We start from the raw sequence: 21283 nt of genomic DNA, 5'->3' as shown, positions 1-21283 counted from the left end.
TGCTGAAGTATATTGATGTTCAAACAAAGTCATGAAAGGGCTCTAGAAGGCCAGAGGGCTCTGTCCTTCACCATGTTCTAGTCAACATTATTACTGAAGATTTGGACAAAGATACAAAATAAGTATTTTCATCAAATGCACGTATAAAACAAAAGTAGAAGATAATTCAAATTTTGAAACCATAAACTTCATAATGAAAAATAGAAAGTCTTGTATGTAGAGTAAAAAACAAATAATTTATAAGAATTGGGAATAGGAGAGACCAAACTTCCTGACATATTATGTGAGTAAATAAGTCTAGGATTTTAACTGACATAAGCCAGAGATACTACCTATTTGAAGGAGAAAGGGGAGGAGGATTATTAATAATTTATCCCTGGATTTCATTGAAAGATACCTAGCATCCCTATCAACTAACAAGTAGTTCCACTTCTCATCAAGTATCTTACAGAGGCTAGGAACATAATCTAAGATAGATATTGCTAAATGGAAGTATCCATTTTCCCCAGCCCTTGTAAAACTTTAGCTCATTTGCAGGTTGTGTTCACACACATTTGTTCGCTTTCGCCTCACAACAGCCCAGTGGAGGATATACCGTTACCCCATTTCTCAGCCTGTTTCCTCATATGGGTTTAAGTCTGTGTTACGTAGCTCATTACAGTGTGGCTTTAGGCAAGTTATGGTGCTTGGTCCTGAACCCATTTCCTTTCAATAAAGCCCATTCTCACTTCACCATAGAGTGTTTAGATACGAGGGACTCAGCTAGAAGGGTTGGAAACCTTTATGTGTGATAAGCTGTAACAGGAGCTGGGAAGAGACTTATGGGAACACAGTCTGTCTTCAAGAATCTGAAAGTCTGTCATATGAGGAAGAGTAAATTAACTTAGGAGGCTTCAGGGAGCAGAACTAAGACTAATAGAGTGATTGATTTTTGCTCAATATTTTTAAAAAATTCAAACAGGCTCTGATAGAGTAATATGTTCACTGTCTGTTTGTAAAAACTGGATAACTAACTCAGGAACATTGTGCTAAAATGAATTCCTGCATTGGGAAGAATGTTAAATTAGCTTAGACCTCTAGAGTGACACCCAAGTCTGAGAGTCTGATTTGGATTTTGGTTAATGAGTGGATTTGTGATTTGTAGTTTTTAATTTGGAGTTACTTGATTTACTTTTATAGTCTTGCTTCTAGCAATATAATTGTTTTTCTTATAATTTAGGCTTAACATACCCTGTTTGTGAAAAACTTTTAGGAGTCTGAAACAAGGAAAGAAAGCATGACTAGTGTTCAGTGTAATTACCTACACAAGAAATATTACGCTATTTCCCAGAATATGTCCCCAGAGTGAATATCTGCATTTGTTCCATTTCATTCCTAGTTATAGAATCCTATCAGGGGTGATGAGGAGAATCATTCTGAAATATATTGAAGCAGAGAATAGAGTTTGCAAAGTATTATTAAGTTTGCTAAGTCAAACCTGGGCAAATGCAAACTGTTGGTATACCACCGTAAAAACCAGCTTCTGCATAGTAAAAGGTCTCTGAAGTGACCTATTAAAGGCCACCAGAGTGACAGTGGTTGAAAAATCATAAAAATTTACCTTGAGAATGCCTCTCTATCCTCCTTTCTTGAACCGGTATAGTTTCTGTCCCCACATGGGATAGTTGTTCATGAAGGGCTAGAATAATTGAGAAAAGAAGAGTAAAATTATTTCAAAATTGATTTTTTGAAAACACACATCTCCCTTAAGAGTAAAACCTACAGAGAAGATTAAATGTGTCAGTGATTTCGAATTAACTTAAAATAACATTTTGCTTTGAGCTTATTTCTGGTTATGTTTAATAAAAGGGAAGTTCTTAGTCTTCATAGCCGCTTGCTAACATCTCAGATAACTTACCTGAGTTCCTGAAAAAGACACTTCTGTTGTGAGTCCTTAATATGTTATATATCTTCCCTGTGAATGATCTGAAGGTCTGGGTGCTCTTATCGTGTCCATTTTTTTAAAAATTTCTATGTCTACCTCTCCCTACCCCTTCTCCAATTTTTCCCTAGACTTACTAATCATAACATAACTCTTATAGAAAGGCTTGTGATGTACTGAAAATACTAAGAAGAAAAGGAAGCAAAAGAGCATCAGACATCTAATTCAATATGTTATCCATTTGAGAAAATGAATTTTACAGATGTTAAAGATCTGACAGTTTGCCGTTCAATAACATGATTTTTTAAAAAGATCAGTCTCCTACTTTTATACTTGAATTTGTATTGTCTCAGCAACCCCAAGACTCTCTGCTCTCTCAGTTACTAATGCAAAGTAGATAAAATAAGTTATGCCTAATACTTCCTGTGTTGCCCTTGACCAAATCAGCATCATCAGTCTCTTGATAAATTCCTGATAGTCAGAGACTTGACCTTATTGGTTTTTTAAATCTTTAATGTCTTTCATGGGGGCTGGCATATGGACGGCTTGCAGTTAAGTGTTTATGAATGAAAACCCAGATATTGAAATGAATTCTACAATAAGCTGCAATTTGCCCTTCTTAAAATTAGCTCTATATTGAAGTTTCAAGGTAGCTGGGAGCTGGAATGGAAGATGGTGGCTTTCCCCTTAAATGTTCTCATGTGAAATTTTAGTTTTGGTGAAAAATTTTAAAACTTAACCAATTTTTTTTTTGAGTTGTAGTCTCACTCTGTTACCCAAACTGGAGTGCAGTGGCATGCTCACTACCACCCCAGCATTGACCTACTGGGCTCTGACGATCCTTCTGCCTCAACTTTCCAAGTAGCCAGAACTGCAGGCACAAGCTACCCACGTCCGGCTAATTTTCGACTTATTATAGAGATGAGGTCTCACCATGGTGCCCAAGGCTGGTCTCGAACCCCTGGGCCCAGGAGGCAGTCCTCTCGCCTCGTGCCTCCCAAAGTGCTGGGATTACAGGCTTGAGCCACCACACAAAAAACTTAACCAAATTAGACCCAGATATGTTTCTGGTATTCAGAATTTTTCAAACTTTAGAAAAATGTTATAGTAGATGTATCTTATACTATGTAATTTCCCCAGTGCATATTTAAATGCATGAATATTCTTATAACAAAAATGTATGAATAGTCACAGTAAATAAAATAAACTGTTTAAGACCTTAAAAGTTTAAATCTGAGCTGATTCAGGTCAGAAGTTTGTTTTGATTAGTTTTTTTAAAGGGGCATAATTGAAAACTTTAAATTAATTTTGAGTGTGGAATAATATAGATATTTTTGGTGTTCTCCCATTTTTGTTTCAATTGTTTAGATGTGCCTGGCATCAGAGGGGGTGAAAATGGAAGAATCAAAGTTAATAAAATCAAAAGAACCAGATGGTGGAAGAATTAAAGATTTAGAGAAGGGAAAGGAGGAAAGAGAAATAAAAACGGAGAAAACAGATGAAGCCAGGTTACAGAAGGAAGGAGAATTTGAAAAGTCAGCTAAGGAAAATGTAGGAGATTCTAAGGAATTAAGAAATTTTGAAGAGCTGCAAATGGATGATATAATGGCTATAAAAATGGAAGATCCCAAAGAAATTAGAAAGGAAGAATTAGAAGATCAAAATTGTAGTCACTTGCCTGATTTTTCTTACTCTGCCAGTAGCAAGATAATAATAAGTGATGTTCCCACTAGAAAGGATCACTTGTGCCATCCTCATGGAATTATGATCATTGAAGACCCCACAGCATTAAGCAAACCAGAAAAGCTAAAAAAGAAAAAGAAGAAAAGCAAAATGGATCGACACAGCAATGATAAATCCACACCCAAGAAGACTTGCAAAAAGAGGCAGTCTTCAGAGTCTGACATTGAGAGCGTCATATATACCATTGAAGCTGTCGCAAAAGGAGACTGGGGCATAGAGAAACTTGGAGAAACCCCTCGCAAGAAGGTCCGCATGTCCTCAAGTGGCAAAGGAAGCATTTTGGATGCCAAGCCACCAAAGAAAAAAGTGAAATCAAGAGAGAAGAAAATGTCAAAGGAGAAATCATCAGACACCACCAAAGAGTCAAGACCCCCAGATTTCATTAGTATTTCTACCAGCAAGAACATCTCTGGTGAGGTGCCAGAGGGTATAAAAACAGAACCATTGACCCCCACGGAGGATGCACTACCACCCAGTTTATCAGGACAGGTGAAGCCTGAGGACAGTGACTGTCACAGAAAAATAGAGACTTGTGGTTCCAGGAAATCTGAGAGGTCTTGCAAAGGTGCTCTTTATAAAACCCTGGTGTCTGAGGGCATGCTCACCTCTCTGCGAGCTAATGTTGACAGAGGTAAGTGACTTCTACAAACTGAAAAGAATGTGAAAAACAAGCAGGATTTCTCCTTTAGACTAATTGAAAAGGACTGCCATAAGGGACAATATAGTATCAAGATAATATTTTACATTTGTATAGTTCTTTATGGCTTTCAGATCATGACCATTTATCATTTTACCTATATGTTTTCTAGCACTATAAAAGAGAGTTTGTACTCATTTTGTAGGTAGTTCCAGGATATATGTATTTAAAGTAATTCAGGCCTTTTTCTTTTCTCCACCGGTATGGGCTGGTTCTTTGTTTTGAAGGATCAGTATTGAATGTTTGGAACTTTTGGTTTGGTTTTTAAAACTGAGAGGATTTTCTGAATCCAGCAAGTGTGTTTGTCAGAATCTTGACCTGTCAGCTCCAGAAGCAAATACCTTATCTAGCCTTCTGCATTAGGTAATCAAGACTGTAATTAAAATGAAAAACTCTTTAAAACATGACAGCATCCAGAAACCAGATCATGTGTATGCCTTTATTCCATAGAGTATTTCATATTAAGTTGTCTGTTTTAAAATATAGCACCTGGCTAGAGGTATGTGAGTCCTGGGTCTAACAAGCCCAAATGAAGATTCTTGGGAAGTATCTCATCTCCAGGGATGTCATTTCAGAGAGTCATAGGGAAATTAGAATTAATAGTGCCCACCAACAAGGGGCTCCCACACCTCAGGCTGGTTCTTGAATGGAAAAGCTAGCAGAGTCATGTGATATCTGTTGAATTATGACAAGGCAGCTTATCTTAGAGGTTTCAAGTCGCTTTTCTGCATGTTCGGTTAATAAAGATGGTCCAGCATGAGTCACTCTGAGGACTCTGAAGTAGTTATGAGTAGTGTCTTGCAAAGGGTACACGAGGAGTCAAGAGGTCGCTTGTGGATCAACTAAGATGATCTTCCTCCCTCCAACCCCCATATGCTGAGCACATAATTCCTCTTGAATTATCCTAGGAAAACGAAGCTCAGGAAAAGGAAACTCCTCTGATCATGAAGGGTGTTGGAATGAAGAAAGCTGGTCATTTAACCAGAGTGGGTCTAGTGGAAGCAAGAAGTTCAAGAAGACAAAACTAAAGGAAGACTCTCTCCTTGGGTAAGTGCCTATGAACATAGTCATCTGCATAGAGACCTCAGGTGTGGGAAGGATTTTCAAGGTGAATATGAATCACTAACTAAGCATGCTTGTTCCCGTTCCTGTTCATTCAGTACTTGCTATCATCTTAGTGAGCACCTTAGTGGACATGCTTCTCGGGTGTCACATGATTCCTGCTGTTAACATGGTCACGTGAATGACAACATCATTCACAATTTAGGTATAGTAGGAAATATGTAGATTTTAGACTTGGGGCTGAGTTTAAATCAAGGTCCATCATGTAGTAGTGGTATGACATTGTAAATCCTTTAGTAGCACCAGAATGCATTTTCCCATCTGAGGCTTAGGGTGGATATTATTAGTATGTTTACCTTTTGCCCATTTAATGTACTGTATATACTTAATTGAATATTTCTGAGTGTATACACATATGTTTATAAAATAATATGGCCGGGTTCGGTGGCTCAGCCTGTAATCCTGCACTTTGGGAGGCTGAGGTGAGTGAATTGCCTGAGCTCGCAGGTTTGAGACCCACCTGGGCACTTGGCAAGACCTCATCTCTATAATAAATCAAAAAAATTAGCCGGGTGTGGTAGCTCATGCCTGTAATTCTGGCTACTCGGAAGGCTGAGGCGGAAGGATCGCCGGAGCCCAGCAGGTCGAGGCTGCGGTGGCTGGGAGCGGCCACTGCACTCAAGTCTGGGCGACTGAGTGAGACTCCAATTCAAAAATAAAATAAAATAAAAATAAAATAAAATAATATGACAGCTGAAAAGTGAGGTAAATAAAATTACTCTTCTACCTCTTAACCTTGATTTGTTTAAACTGTGTTCTGCTCTAAGTTAAAAATATTAGGTCTGATATTCTGGTACAGAGAATATTCACTATATTAATTATGTCTTGCAATGGTGTATTAAGCAATGGTGTACATCAAAATTAGTAATAATTATTTTATATGTAACGCTATATCAAAGACTCTTAATCACCATCTAAATATAAGCATTTTCTTAGTAAATTAGAAGACCCAGTCATTTATATTGGTGAAGAAAGTACCTGCATATTCTGTTAACACTGTTTTGAAAATCTTTTCTGATTTCCCTCTGGCCCAATTTGAAAAGAACCCTTTGAACAGAAATAAGAACATTTCTGTATTCTCCATATTTTTTCATAAGTGTGTTTAAAGGTATGCAAATTTTATGCATTGGTTGTATTGTATTTGGTTTATTCATAATACTTGCATTTATGTTTGTAGAATAATATATATTTTCCTTAGAAGTTGCAGTGCATTAAAGTCTGGCTAATTCTAAGACTCTAGGTCATCACTGGGAGGGAGGAAATGACTTCCCATAATGCTGACTCTTCAAGATTATATTTATTGAAATGATATAATTTTATATATTTCATTTCTAATATTTTTAAAAGTCCAAAATATTTTAAATTCATTTTACTTACATTGTGATTAAATAATGACATGAGCATCCTCACATTTGTCAATGTCAAATGACAATTTCGAATGCAGTGACCCTCAAGCATCTAGACCAGTGCTCTGTATATTGTAGAAGAACTGTCAGTGCCTTGTGGGTCTGCATGCCAAGAGGGGAGCAGGTCTCATTACAGACAATGTGCCATCCCAGGGGGCTGAAGCAAGCACTCAGGCTCCCAACAGAAATATCTCTGATGCTTCCACTAGAAACTACTGCAGTTTTATGAGATTTTCACCAGTTTTCTTTGAGGAACAAGAGAAATGAAACTGTCTTTTGAAAATCTGCTCCTGAAAAGAGATTGGTGTATGGATTGTGTGTGTTTCTTAATCATTTCTGAAGAAGGCACATGAATGTAACTGGGAACATGTGGGTTTTTTAATACATTTGAATCAACACTAATCTGTGCCTTTTCCCCCTTTCCTCCTTTAAGTATTAGCCTGTCAGGATCAGACTTTTTGGTTTGCCTTGTTGAGAGCATGCCAATATGGTGCTTGAGCAGAGAGAAAAGCCTTTTCTTGTCGGTCTTCTCTGAGATGTGAAGATGAGCATTTTAAACCTTTTTATCTCAGAAAATGTGCTACCTTTTAACTGTAGCCAAGAACAATTCACTCAGTATTAGCAGACCTAATTTTATAGACTTAGCCAAGAAAAATATAATGGATTGTTATTATTCTCTTTAAAGAAGAAAACAGTCTCAAGAGACTTTTGGGTTACATCTCACGTTTTCAATTTTCTTTGGGGTAGTCAGAGTATCTGAAAAGTTTACAACTTAATGCTTTCTGATAGCATCTGATTAGTATCAGATAGTATCTGATTTTCCATCAGTATAAACATTTTTTAACTGAATGAGAAAAGATGGTTTTATTAAGGGAAAACATCATCTTCACCCACTGCCCTCTACTGCTTTGGCAGAACTTTGTATTAGTAACCCCCTCTTATTAATGGTTTTGCTTTGAGTGGTTTTGGGTCCAAAAACATTAAATGGAAAATTCCAGAAATAATTCATAAGCTTCAAATTGCACACCATTCTGAGTAGCATGATGAAGTCTTATGCCATCCTGCTTCATCCCACCCAGGATATGTATCATCATTTTGTCCATCACATCCATGCTGGACAGTACGTATGCATAGGCAACAATGTAGTATGTATAAAATGTGGTACTTTCTGCAGTGTCAGTCACCTAATGGGGGTCTTGAAGCGTATCTCCCTACCATAGGGTGGGATTGCTGTAATGGATGTTTTCTGTTGACCCTCCTAATGGTTATCTCTCTTATCTTTGCTTCCCAACTCTTGTGTGTTCCTTAAGATCTGAGAACAGTTTGTTAAAAGCACCTCTAGTTCATCCCATAGCTTGCAGCATAACACATTAGCTTCTTGTAAGTTGTTCCTGAAGTTGCTCTCCTCTTCCCAATACACCTTCCATTTTCCATCTCCCAAGTGCAGCAGTTTTCTACAGCTTCCCCATCTGTCTGGGCTGCATCTTAGCTAATAAGTCTCACTAAGTGAAAGCCAGCAGCCAGCCTCAAATCCAACAGGCATGCTGCCATTGCTGTGGGGGCCTTAGACACAGTCAGAACCAGCCCAAGGATTTCCCAACTTCGCTGGTGGCATTTCTAAAGTCATTTGTGGTTTAATTTAAAGAAGTGGTGCTTCTCTGCCAGTATGTTCATTGAAAACTAGCTTTACTTTGCTCATTGAATATTGTATCTATAGTCTAGTCAACTCTCCAGGATTTTTTTCTAATATCCAAAATGTATGTTTGCTTTTGGTTTCTGTGTGTATGTTTTAAACCAACACTAGTCAGTAAATTTTTTAAAGAAACTAATTTTACAAAACTACCACTATATCACATTTACCAATAAGCTTGCTAATATATCTACGTGCATCCGAGAAAAACCGTATGGAGTGTGCTTTGTACTGAACTTTATGAAAATTGCCTGTGCCAATGGAGAGAATGGCAAATGCCACACCTAAAAATATTCTATTATTATGAATGAAATTTCTACTTTTCTAAGGTAGAGATGTATAGTTTACTAAGAAAACCATGTTGGTAAATCCTCTGAAGCATTTCTGAAAAGATTTTTGTTTGTTTGCACAGAATTTACTTAAAATGCCCTAATTCCCAGGGACCCTGTTTTCAAATGGGATATCTTAAAACATATCTCATGGTATTTTCTGTTCAAATCTCTGGTCATGTGCTGATGATTGATTCTCCTCCCTCCTTTTAATAGCTCTGCAAAGTTGGATGAAGAATTTGAAAAGAAATTCAACAGCCTCCCACAGTACAGTCCTGTTACATTTGACCGGAAATGTATACCTGTCCCAAGAAAAAAGAAGAAGACTGGAAACATGTCTTCAGAACCAACGAAAGCCAGCAAAGGTAAGATGTGACCTGTACCTTTCTGCAGTGTGGTCAGAAACTCAACTGACCCTTCTTCTAAGCTTCTGATACTCCCTTTAGATATAGATAGAGAGGTAGTGTAAGGAGTTAGAATTTCAGGTTTTTTTCCAAGATTGTCTTGGTCTCTGCTTCCCTTCTCTTTTCATTCTTTTCCTTCTTTATTCACCTCAACATTTGTCCATTGGCATCTCAGTCTGCATATTTTTTCCCTTAAATGTCTAACCAAGCATTTTCAAAAGTGTTACACATGGAGGTCGTCCTTCTCCCTAGAATTCTAATTAGAGTGTTAACCTTGAGCAGAAACTGCTGACTGTTTTCCCTGTGTCTGCAACAGGTTGAACTCTGAAGCTGTGAAATCATTCTCTTCACCTGATAGGCAGACGCTATTTTTTTTACTGGCAATATTGGATCAAATGAAAATAAAACTACCTATAATACTCCAGGAAGAGAGAGAGAGAGACTACCTGCAATACTCCGGGGGAAGAGAGAGAGATTGATTGATTGATTGATTTGATTTTGTTAAGTTTAGAGAAATGCTTTGTTTAGCATATTCATTTTCAATAATAACAGCTTCTCTCCTGTTTATATCAGGGAAGCTTTTAAAATTATCAGTGTGACTTAAATGAATCTCAGTATTCATCAGGAACAACACTGTAGTACAAAGGGGAATTTAAAGAGTGTGGGAGCATTTTCAGTGATCTCAACACCCGGGACCGCTGTTGACATTTGTGGGGCAGGGGCTAGAGTACAAAATATCCTACCCGGCCCAGGACGTTCAAGCACAACGAAGGACTGTCCTCTCCAAAATGGCAATATTGCTCTCATTGAGAAATTTGTCTTCGAATTTTACTTGAGGTCTAAAGATTGGTGGGGAAAATATACCTCTAGTTTTTCACACAGATGTGAAAGACTTCATTCATTAGCTCAACTCCAAGGACAGGGAATGAAGAGATACAGAACTGTTGTGACTGAGCTATAGTTGCTTTCAGAACCAAATTCTGAGCAGGATTTGCTGGAAGAGTTCTTGTTATTGCTGCACAACTGGCTGCCTATTGCTTGCCTTATTTCAAATCAGATTAATTCCCTTTTATGACTGGTAGAGACAGAGAGAGGGAGGAAAGATATAAATATTAATAAGGAATTCCATAGATTTTGAGGAAATGTTTAAGGTATATAGACTAGAGAAAATTTTGGTTTCTTCTCTGAAGAACCCTAAACCTTTCAGTCTCAAGACTTAAAGACTTTTTGCACACTGGAATTGACACCACAATACAGGGCCTCTTTGAGATGTGTATCTCAAGACAGAACTGAAAGGTTGAGAAAAATTCCCCTTCTTGATTAAAGGCAAGAAGGTACATAAAAAGTCATTTTAGAATTAGCTCAGTTTTCCTCTGTGGTTAATAAAAACAAGTCTAGTGAATAAAGAACTAAAAAAGAAATGTTGTTTCATCACTAAGTTTGCTCATCTGGGAAAATAAAATAGAGTTGTATCAAGATAGAAATAAAGAGACTTGCTGACAGGTAGGTAGCTGAGCACCATAATGGATTACCAAATGAAATACAGTCGTTGTGCCCGGGAGATATTTAGGAATAGGAAAAGTAGCCATAAGCCCGAAGATACCAGGTATCTCGAGCTCCCATAATTCTTGGGTATAAAGTTGCTGATAAATACTTGACAAGCCAATAAAATGTAACTTAATTGATTGATGTACAGGATGTATTCCTTCTTCTACTTCTTGTAATTCAAAACATTCATGTTAGGGCTGTGAAGCTGGCCAAATTATCTCTCAGGGAATGTAACAATAGATTTATTTTTGTAAAGCTATAAAACCCTGAAGTTAGGATCTATTTTCATGAGGTCTTCTCTTGGGCCTTAGTTGTCTGCTATATGATGTTTTTCTACCTGCTGAGATTAACAGTATTTCTTTTGATGTGAAACAGCTTTTTGTAGCTTTGGTTTATACTTCATACAGTATTATCTTAACTCTTCTATTATCCCTTTCAGGCCACAGTCACTGGTTCTTATACAGTATATCAGTAATGACATGTGGAAAGTCTTCTGGAACTATAATTCTTTCTGGGATTTTGCTCTACCTTCTGGCTCATGGAGCAAAATACAATTAAAATAAAGTAGAAATTAAATAATATATTCTCTATTTAGTAAATAAGGAAATATATTTGTCACTGATTGTAATTTGGCATTAGCAGCACCAATATACTAGACTACAAGTTATTATTAATGAAATTATCATACCAGCTGTGCCGTAATTGCCTGATCTTTAGGGGATAGAGGTGGTTGTTTTTTTAGTCTAGACCCTTTGTACCTTTGCATAATGAATCATTCAAATCAAACACTATGTATGAGATCATTAGTTCGTTAGTAAAGAGCATGTCCATCAGAAAACTCACTTTCTTCTAACAATTTGTTATTTGTCTATATTTTCTCCTATATTTGTCATTACTTGACATTTATTATGTTTTTCTTCTTGAGTCATAGTAGGTGCCTTTTTAGGTACTTCAGATTACATAAAATATGTGGAATTTTCCCAAATTGTCATTTCTAGAAGAAGTGGTTATATATGCATTTATATAGTTGTAGATCTCAGAGTCATGGTACCTACTTGGGTTTATTCCTCTATTTTTCCCAGTGGTCTCCATATTCATATCTGTATTTACAAGTAGTCTCATCCCCTTTCCCATTGTCCCCTCACTATCTCTGCCCTGTCCCTTATGTCTATGTAATAGGTCTTGTCAAAAACGCTACAATGAAAAGGGATGAAAATAACATTAAATGCCACTTTCCTCCAACTAGGCTTGAGCTGTGTTAGAGTAGAACAGAGCATGATGACTTAGAATATTCCCTTTGCTTCTAAGAATAAGAATTAGAATGCAGTAATTGAGAATCCCTCTAACTCACAGTGTAGTTCAGCTGACTCAGCCTGATCTTAACGATGTTTTTCAGGTTCTCTCTCACAGTTATTTGTATATCTTTTTAAAATAAAAGCCTTAAATTATAAGTCTAAAAGTAATTGTGGCTTCTTAAGAGATTTGTTTTACATATTATTTTATTTATACTGCTAATGTATGAAAAATGTTTACAAAAGTATCAGAAGTCATGGTTCTCTGCACAGTACTGATTTTTAAATGGAAGTAGGATCCTGGAGAAAGAATGAATTGAGTTCCATTTAGAGTGTTGACGTTATGCCTCATCTTGACTCTTCACATCTCCTTTACCCCTTCTAACTTTACCTGGTTTCTTGGTCCATTATCGGACATACTGCAGGTCCTTCTTATTTTTTTCCAATCCACACCTGTATCTTAAGATAGAAATTAAAAATGGTTAAGAATTTTGTTTTTGTTTTGTTTGTTTTTATCGCAGTGGTGGCAAAAGAGGCAGGTTTACAGACTGAAAGGTTGAAGACAGAATCCCCTGTTTGAGATTGAGCCAACATGATGATACTTTCAGTCTTCAAGAACTGAGAGCTGATGATAGCCAGACCAGCCTGTCCTATTAGAAAGTTATAGCTTCCAGGTTGGGCAGAACTATATTTTGTCCTGTAACTGTTTTGAGAGTCTTACTGGCTGCCAGACTTTTTCAGGAACATGGTGACAGCACCTTGGCAATAGAAAAGGTATACCTAAAAAAATCTTGAGTTCCTAAACAAGACATGCATTGAGTCCACTGAGTTGGCTTGTATCTCTCGATGAACCTTAATTGGTTGTGGCTGATTGGCTCCAAGAATTTATTCAAGTCAGTAGATGGGACATGCCCAGCAACTGGGAGTACTTCGCTATAAATTATTGCAAAGGAATTTACTTTTTCGTTGGTCACTCACTATTTACACATCCGATACAAAAAGAGCAGCCTAGTCTTAGGATAAAAACCCTGCTCTTTTTATAGCTAAAAAAAACATGAAACTGTAGAACCTGGGCAAAAGCCACCACCACTGGAGTTATGCCTGACATTTGTTTCCGACAACAGTTCTAAAGAGCAGGGTTTACTTAATTCACCTTACTCACTGACCTTGAAAATGTATCATACCAGACTGACACTGAAATGGCTCCTGTGTCACTACAGCTTCTCACTCCGAAAAATGTTCATTGTTCACCTTGAACAACGTGAATGTTTTTTAAAGGTTTTTGTTAATTTCTCTCTGACACTCCACTTATTCTCTTGGCTTGTGTTATGGACCTGTTGTTTTGTACCAGACTATGAAACTGGGGTGCAAAGAAGATTGATACCTTCAGAATACAGGCCATCTAGCCAAAAACTTAAGTTTGCCTACCAGCAATGTGTGATTTTGCCATAAGGAAACTGAAGCTGATGCAGATATTTTTCTCAAGAAATGTGGCAGTGAAAGATGGGGTGAAAGCTTGAGGCGGTAGTAGAATGAAGGACAATTGCTGATTCTTTTTTTCCTGAATGATTCCTTCTAAAATGCCTTTCTCTGCTTTTCATTTTCTACCTTTTCTCCTCCTCTATGGACTTGTCTGTATTAATGTAACAATTGACTAAGGGAAACAGATAGAACTAAATTTTCTTATTTGTTATTTATTACAAATTTTGACTTTATTTCAAGACAAAATACCCAACATGTGTGCCATGCTGATGGCAGAAATCACATTGTTCACTTCTTGACTCTAAAATTGCTGCTTTTCAGTGACTATAATTAGATCGTATCTATTCCTCTTTTCAAGCTTGTCACTTTCTTTTTTTATCTGAAGCTGTCATTTACTTAGGGTGGTTTTATGACTATAGTTTGTGGGGTGGCCAGGAGCAAGAAATTTTTAAATCAAGTTTACAGAAGCTCTTCTTTGTGCAAAACTACTATGATTGTTCCTTTTTTGTGTTAAAATTGGCAGACTCTAGCTTTGTCTTTAAATTATACTTTTTAGATTTCTCTGAGTATGATTGGATCTGAAAAAATAGATATCCTTTTCTTCTTTCCTAACCCATACATACATCACATCAGTTTTCTTCTGTGGACTTCTTCTTTATGTCATTCTCCCTGTGAGCCAATACCTGATTCTTATTCAGTTATTTTCCTGTAGGTAAGTCTCTAGGGTCTTTATGATCCTGAGAAGTCTCAGAATTGTTTTTCTGTTTTCTTCTACTTCTGTTTTCCATGACTTCCTATGTATCATTCAGGTGTACCAGCCTACAGTTTCTTGGGTTGTATAAAATACATGAGGCAGTTATTGCAAATAGATTGTACAGAACACCTACAAATAGTGCAGTGTGTACATAAGATTTGTTCTTGGATTTGTTACTTTTATTTTCTTTAGTCTCTAACTTTTTTCCAAAGAAGCAAACAAGGAAGCATTTTGTAGTTCAATTTCAAACCACCAACAGCAAATTTAGAAGTGTTTTGTTATTGGTTATTGAGAAGGATGTACTTAATGTGGTCATCAAAAGTGGTGGTGTCAGTAATAATAGTAATAAATGTCATTTCTTGAACTCTTCCTTTGTGATAAGCTATACTTTAAGAGCTTTATTTATTCATGAAACAAATATTAATTGAGAACCAGCACCAGTCTAGGTACTTGGATTATATCTGTGAATGAAAACAAAGAACCTGACTGTGATGGAGGTTATAGTACAGTGGGGGAAACCAGGTAACAAATAGGCAAATGATAAGCAAAATATATAACCTGTTTGAAGGGAAGAAGTGCTACGGAAAAAAAATTGTTTGGTAGAGCAACTAGGCAAAAGATCAACAAAGAAAGAGAAGACTTGAATACCACTAAACCAACTAGAATTAACAAACATATATAGAACACACCACCAGCAGTTGCAGAATGTATGTTCTTCTCAAGCGCATATGGGACAGTCTCCAGATTAGACCATGTAACAAGCCAGTAAATATGAAAGTATTGAAATAATACAAAATATGTTCTTTAATCACAGTGGAATGAAGTTAAAAATCAATAGTAGGAAGAACTTGAGGAAACTCTCAAATAAGTAGAATTTAAACAACACACTCCTAGATTACCATTATGTCAAATAAGAAACAAATGAAAAGGGGAATCAGAGAGTATTTTGAGGTGAATAAAATTGAAGACAGAGCGTAATAAAACTTAAGGGTTGCAGCTAAAGCAATGCTTAAAGGGAAATGTGTAGCTCTAAAATGCCTAATGAAGAAAAAAGAAAAAGGCTGGACACAGTGGCTTACACTGGTAATCCCAGCACTTTGGGAGTCCATGGTGGGAGGATTGTGGAACCCAGGAGTTCAAGACCAGCCTAGACAACATAATGAGGCATTGTCTCTATAAAAAATCAAAAATCTAGCCAAGTAGTGCACACCTATAGTCCCAGCTACTTGCTAGACTGAGGTAGAAGGATCACCTGAGTCCCCAACGTCAAGGTTGCAATGAGCTGTGTTCTTGCCACTGCACTTCAGCCTGTGCAACAGAGTGAGACCTCCAACTCAAAAAAAAAAAAAGAAAGATCTCAAATCTATAACCTAGCCCTCCACCATAAGATAATGGAAAAAGAAGACCAAATAAGCCTAAAGGAAATAATATAGATTAGAGATGAAATGAAATTAATTAAATAAAGATTAGAAAAACAAAAGAGAAAATCACTGAAAAAGAAAGTAGTTGCTTGAAAAGAGCAACAAAATTGAGAAATGTTTAGCTATTGACCAAAAAAAAAAAAATAGAGAAGACTCAAATTATTAGAATCTGAAATGAAATAGAAGACATTACTACTAACAGTCCAGAAATGAGAAGGCTCGTAAATGAATACTATGAACAACTAAAGCCAATAAATTAAATAATCTTTGAAATTAACGATTCATAGAAAGATGCAAACTACTGAAACCAACTGAAGAAATAGACAATCTTGACAAGATAGACCTATAACCAGTAAAGAGATTGAATTAGTAATTTTAAAAGTACCTAGGAAAAAAAAAAGCCCAGGCCCAGATGTCCTTACCACTGGATTCTAGCAAACATTTGGTTTAACATGCAAAAATCAATTATTATAATATATCCTACTAATAAAATGAAAAACAACTACTTGATCATCTCAACAGATCTAGAAAAAGCATGTAATAAAATTAAACACCACTTTACAATAAAAACACAACAAACTAGGAATAAAAGAGAACTTCCTCAACCTGATGACATCTACAAAATGATACCTACAAAAAAAAAAAAAAAAAAAAAAAACCGCAAATGTCATACTTAATGGTAAAATATTGGATGCTTTCCCCTTAAACTCAGGTGCAAGACAAAACTGTCCACTCTTACCCCTTCTAGCCAACATTATACTAGAAGATCTAGCCAGGACAGTTAGGTAAGACAAATAAACAAAAGGTATCTAGATTGAAAAGGAAGAAGTACAAGTATCTCTGTTTTCAGATGATGTGATCTTATATATAGAAAATCCTAAAGGATCCACCAAAAAATTATTATAGCTAATAAATGAGTTTAGTAGAGTTGCAGAATATAAGAACATTAGGCAAAAATTAATTGTATTTCTGTACACTCAATGAACAATTCAAAAATGAGATTGGGAACACAATTCTTTTTCCAATAGCATCGAAAAGAAAAGAGTAGTTAGGAATAAATTTAACAAAAGAAGTACAACACAATGAAAACTATAAGCATTGTTGAAAGAAAGATGATAGAAATAAATGGAAAACTATCTCATGTTTGTGGATTGGAAGGTTTACTATTGTTAAGATGGAATCATGAGCTTAGAGGAGGATGGGACTCTGAATCCCATGTGTCCTTATAAGATAATATAAGATTGCCAGCTTTTCAAATATGCTGGTTGTAGTGATGCATTTGCATGTCATCAGCATACTAGTGTTTAAAACCCTGAGACTGCAGGTAATCACCAGAGAAGTAAAAATAAATAGAGAAGAGGACAAAGATCAAGCAAGCCCAGAGCATTACAAAATTAAGAGGTCAGGGAAAAGAGGAGGAACTAAAAGAGACAGAGAGGGAGAGTTCAGTGAGGAAGGAGAGAAAACAAGAGAAGGTAGTATCCTAGAAGCCCAGCAAAGAAAGCAGTCAAGGCAGATGGTGTGGCCAGCCATGTGAGATGCTATGGCTACAACCCAGTACCATAGGGACCCACGACTGGCCTTCACAGCACCGGGATCCTGGATGGCCCCGAAAAGAGCAACTTTTCTTGAGGAGCAGGACAGAAGCCTTGTTGGAATGAGTTTAAGAGAATGGAAGGGGAAAATTAGAGACAGTGAGTCTAGGCATCCTTTCTGTGGAGAATTTAGCTGTAGGAGGAAACCAAGAACGAAGGGGGTGGGGGGAGTTTGGGCAGAGACAGCCTCTTTCTTTTTGTTTTTGGTTAGAAGAAATAATACATATTGTAGGCTGATGGGATGGCTCACTAAAGAGGGAGAAGTGGTAGTATTGAGCCAGACAGGAAGAGCAAGGAAATGGGTAAGGGACTGACTAGAGGAGAGCAAAGGATAGGTCACTTCTGGCCAGAAGGCAGAGCGTTTAGTTGTTGCAGGTGCTGGTAGTGGGGAGATGCCACAGGGGATCATATGAAGCATCAAGATTTATTATTTTTATTTTATTTATTTATTTATTTATTTATTTTTATGAGTCTCAGGGTCTTACTCTTTTGCCTAGGCTAGAGTGCAGTGGCATGATCACAATTCACTGCAGCCTTCATCTCCTGGGCTCAAATGAGTCTTCTGTTTCAGCCTCTGTAGTAGTTGGGACTATAGGTGTGCGCTGCCATGCTTGGCTAAGTTTTTTATTTTTATTTTTTAATTTTGTAGCGATGAAGTCTTGCTATATTGCCCAGGCTGGTCTCAAACCCCTGGGCTCAGACAATCCTCCCACCTCAGCCTCCCAAAGTGCTGGGATTATAGGCATGAGCTGCCCGATCTTCTAGCTTTTTTAAAATCCGATACCAGCCGTGTGAGTCACTATTAGAATCAGATGAGGAGACAGAAGTAAAATGATTAAGTCATCATCCCATAGGAATAGACACAAAGTGTAGAGAGCAACCTGCTTTCAGGAGGTAGTTGGTATTTCTGATTGTTAACTGAAAAATCCTCAGTTCTGTTTTCTTTATCTGAAAAAAGTAAGAATCTGAAATTTCTCCCACTCCCACCAAGAAAAAAGTTTTTTTGGAAAATGGTTTTCTATTTTTAAATTACTTTTTTCTTCCTAGAATATCCTCAGAAAAGGTCAGAAAGCTATCTAATGCTGTGAGGTCAACCACTGTCCTGAAAGTGCTGTCCTTGTGAAAATCACTTTCTTGGGAGAGGTGACATACACACACCATCTTTTCCTTTGTGGTAATTTAGGAGTCTAAAGCAAAATCTTTTCTCTGTTAAGACTCTAGCCAATCTGCTGTTACTAACTGAAATCCCCTTCTACTCACTAAACCTGTAGTTTCTGCTTAGGGAGTCCTAGCCGTCATAGAGGCTTCCACCCAATACATTTCCCACTGGGTTTTAAATAAGCCTAAAGAAGGGACTGAGCACCAGGTAAAGGAGTGAAGATGCAAGATGACATTTCTTGCAACTCTGCTTGTTCCACAGGAGGGAGGAGGGTATAGTTGTTGAAGAACACACAACATTGTTCTATGAAGCATTGTGAAGTTAAAATATATTTATATTAATATTGTCTGTAGGTCCTTTCCAGTCTCAGAAAAAGAACTTATTCCACAAAATTGTCAGCAAATATAAGCACAAAAAGGAGAAGCCTAATGTTCCGGAAAAAGGTATTGATGCCTTCCATCCTCCATTAAGGGTTCTTGGTCACCTCCATTGTGAATTCACCTCTGAGTGATGCTTCTGTGCACCACCTTTGCCTTGTCTTCCCTGTGCTTGCTTCAGTGCCATCAGCTCCTGACGTGGGCATATTCTTTCTAGACTCTGCAACTAATTGCAAATCTCCTTCACTTGGATTCCTATTCAAATCCATATTTGGCTCTATTTTCAGAGTTCCGTATGAATCCTAAAATTGCTTCTTCTCATCTGTATTTGGTGCGTTTTGCAAGTTAATCTTCTTGACCACGTATCCATTTATTTTCTTCATTGATTCTTGTTTTTCCGGTGTTTGGCAGACCTTGGTACCATGGCCACACTTTCTTCCTTCCTGAAATCTTACCAGTTTAAGACTTGTGTGAAGCCCCACTGTTTCTCTACCTTCCCTGACACTTGATGGTTCTTGTGGGCCTTTTTCTCCACTCCTAAGCAGTAACCTGTCCTTCCCTGCCCCCATCATTTGCCAGGTTCTTCTCACCTCCCTCAGTCACATGCCACTCATTTCCAGAGGGCAGTAGAGACTTACTGCAGTAGACCCCTCCCTTTGCTCTGATCGTCTTTCTGATTATTACGATCTTGATGGGCCCTTGAACTCCTCAGGGCTTATCTTAGGATCTCTTTCTTTTCTTGGTTCAGGACTCTTATTCTTTCACATAGAAGATAAACCTTCCCGTCTGGCTCAGTGTAACTGAGTGTTCTGGAGGTCCAGCTTTCCTTAGCATCCCCCTGCATGTTACTACCAAGACTGTCATAAACCCACTCATCCAGTGTCTGTTTGCATCCTGTTTGCATGGCTAGATGTGAAGCATCTCTTGTTTCTCAAATGAGGCTTTAAATGCAGCAGTCTTCTATGTATAGATATGTGTGCCTTGCGTGTTTCTGTATGTAAACTTTTACTTAATGTGTGCTTTAATTTCACTTCCACTTCAGCTTCTTGGTTTTGCATTGTATATTGATATTATTTTTTTCCCTCTGCCTCCTGTGAAGAAACATTATTCCTTAGGTAAAATGTCAGCTCTTGTTACTCCTTTTTACTGATCTTCAGATTACATTGATTAAAGTCACAAGAATTTTCCAATAGTATATTTCATAAAAGACAGAAATCTATTTATTTTTAATTCATTTTCTCTATAGCCTCATTATTTTAGTTAGCAAGTACAATTTTCTGAGCTAAATAATTGAAGTAAAATTCTTCATTTGTATGATGTTTCATATTTAAGTTATTTTGTCTTGTTTTTGTAGTATGTATGTCTATGCTAAGTAGAGTTTTCACTTTCCTTTTCTGTCATTGCTTTTAGGAAGTGGGGATAAATGGTCAAACAAGCAACTCTTCTTGGATGCCATTCACCCTACAGAAGGTAAAACAAACAATATTCATTGTTTAATTTCAAATAGTCTAAGCTGGAAATGGCATAATTTTTATAGGCTTAAAAAAGGCATGATTTATGTAAGTACAACAAACAGCATTAGACCTGTGTGCTCATAATTAGGTTGTTTTTAATTTTCAAATCAAGCCTACTATTTGGGGGGCTCCTGCCAAGGGTCAGACAGTGTCATGTGCTGTTTAATTTGTTAAAGGAGGATTTGTAATCTTTGAATCACCAACCAAAGATTAGTGTTTTTCATAACTAAGCATATTCAACCTTGCAGTTAATGCTGCAGGCAGATCTCATGAGAGCTTTCAGGATAGGACATTGTGGGGCCCCCTGGTTGGCTGGGCATGGGCGGACCTGCAGAAGGGATTTCTGACTTGAATGTTTTCCCTAGCAACTGCCCAGTACCTCTAAATATGTTCAAATAGAATGTCCCTGAGCCTCATGTGTAGCCAAAGAAAAGTCCGATATTAACTAGTCATGTTGTAGGTCCTAGGAGCATATTTTCTTTTGCAGTTTCCCACAGCCATATTTATTTGTGACTTTATCTCATTGCTGTTAAACGTTGAACCCTTAGGTGAATGCTAATTCCTGTGATGGTAAAGAGGCCGCCCCTCTCTTCTTTCTTTTAAACCACAGATATTTTTAAAGAGCTGACTGTTTTTGTAGTGCTTCATTAGGAGCTGCTTCATTTGAAAACTAGAAGGGATTTGAAAGATCCTCCAGTTTGGACCCCTTTGATTTACTTATGTCCAGAAATGGGAACTTACTGACCTAGTCCACATCTCTTGACTCCCAAATATGCTACTATTCCTTTACTAAAAAGGAGAAAGAATTAAAATGCACATTTGGCCTAAG

The 21283-nt window shown here is 37.2% G+C and overlaps 1 protein-coding gene across 3 annotated transcripts in view; it reads left to right on the top strand.

Moving 5' to 3' along the window:
* Positions 1-21283, top strand: part of BBX (BBX, HMG-box containing) — a 275885-nt gene that overhangs the window by 234855 nt on the left and 19747 nt on the right. For 2 of the 3 annotated variants that reach the window (XM_021710056.1, XM_021710055.1), the window contains 5 exons: positions 3290-4295; positions 5270-5408; positions 9125-9273; positions 18917-19006; positions 20351-20410. In XM_021710056.1, coding sequence (XP_021565731.1) covers positions 3290-4295; positions 5270-5408; positions 9125-9273; positions 18917-19006; positions 20351-20410 — 1444 coding nt within the window. The remainder of the gene's footprint in view (positions 1-3289; positions 4296-5269; positions 5409-9124; positions 9274-18916; positions 19007-20350; positions 20411-21283) is intronic. The other variant, XM_021710057.1, reaches the window with a different exon arrangement.

The sequence above is a fragment of the Carlito syrichta genome, unplaced genomic scaffold, assembly GCF_000164805.1.
Source record: "Carlito syrichta isolate Samal-C Ts95f unplaced genomic scaffold, Tarsius_syrichta-2.0.1 Scaffold287976, whole genome shotgun sequence".
NCBI lineage: Eukaryota > Metazoa > Chordata > Mammalia > Primates > Tarsiidae > Carlito > Carlito syrichta.
This window is presented reverse-complemented; position numbering and strand designations above follow the sequence as displayed.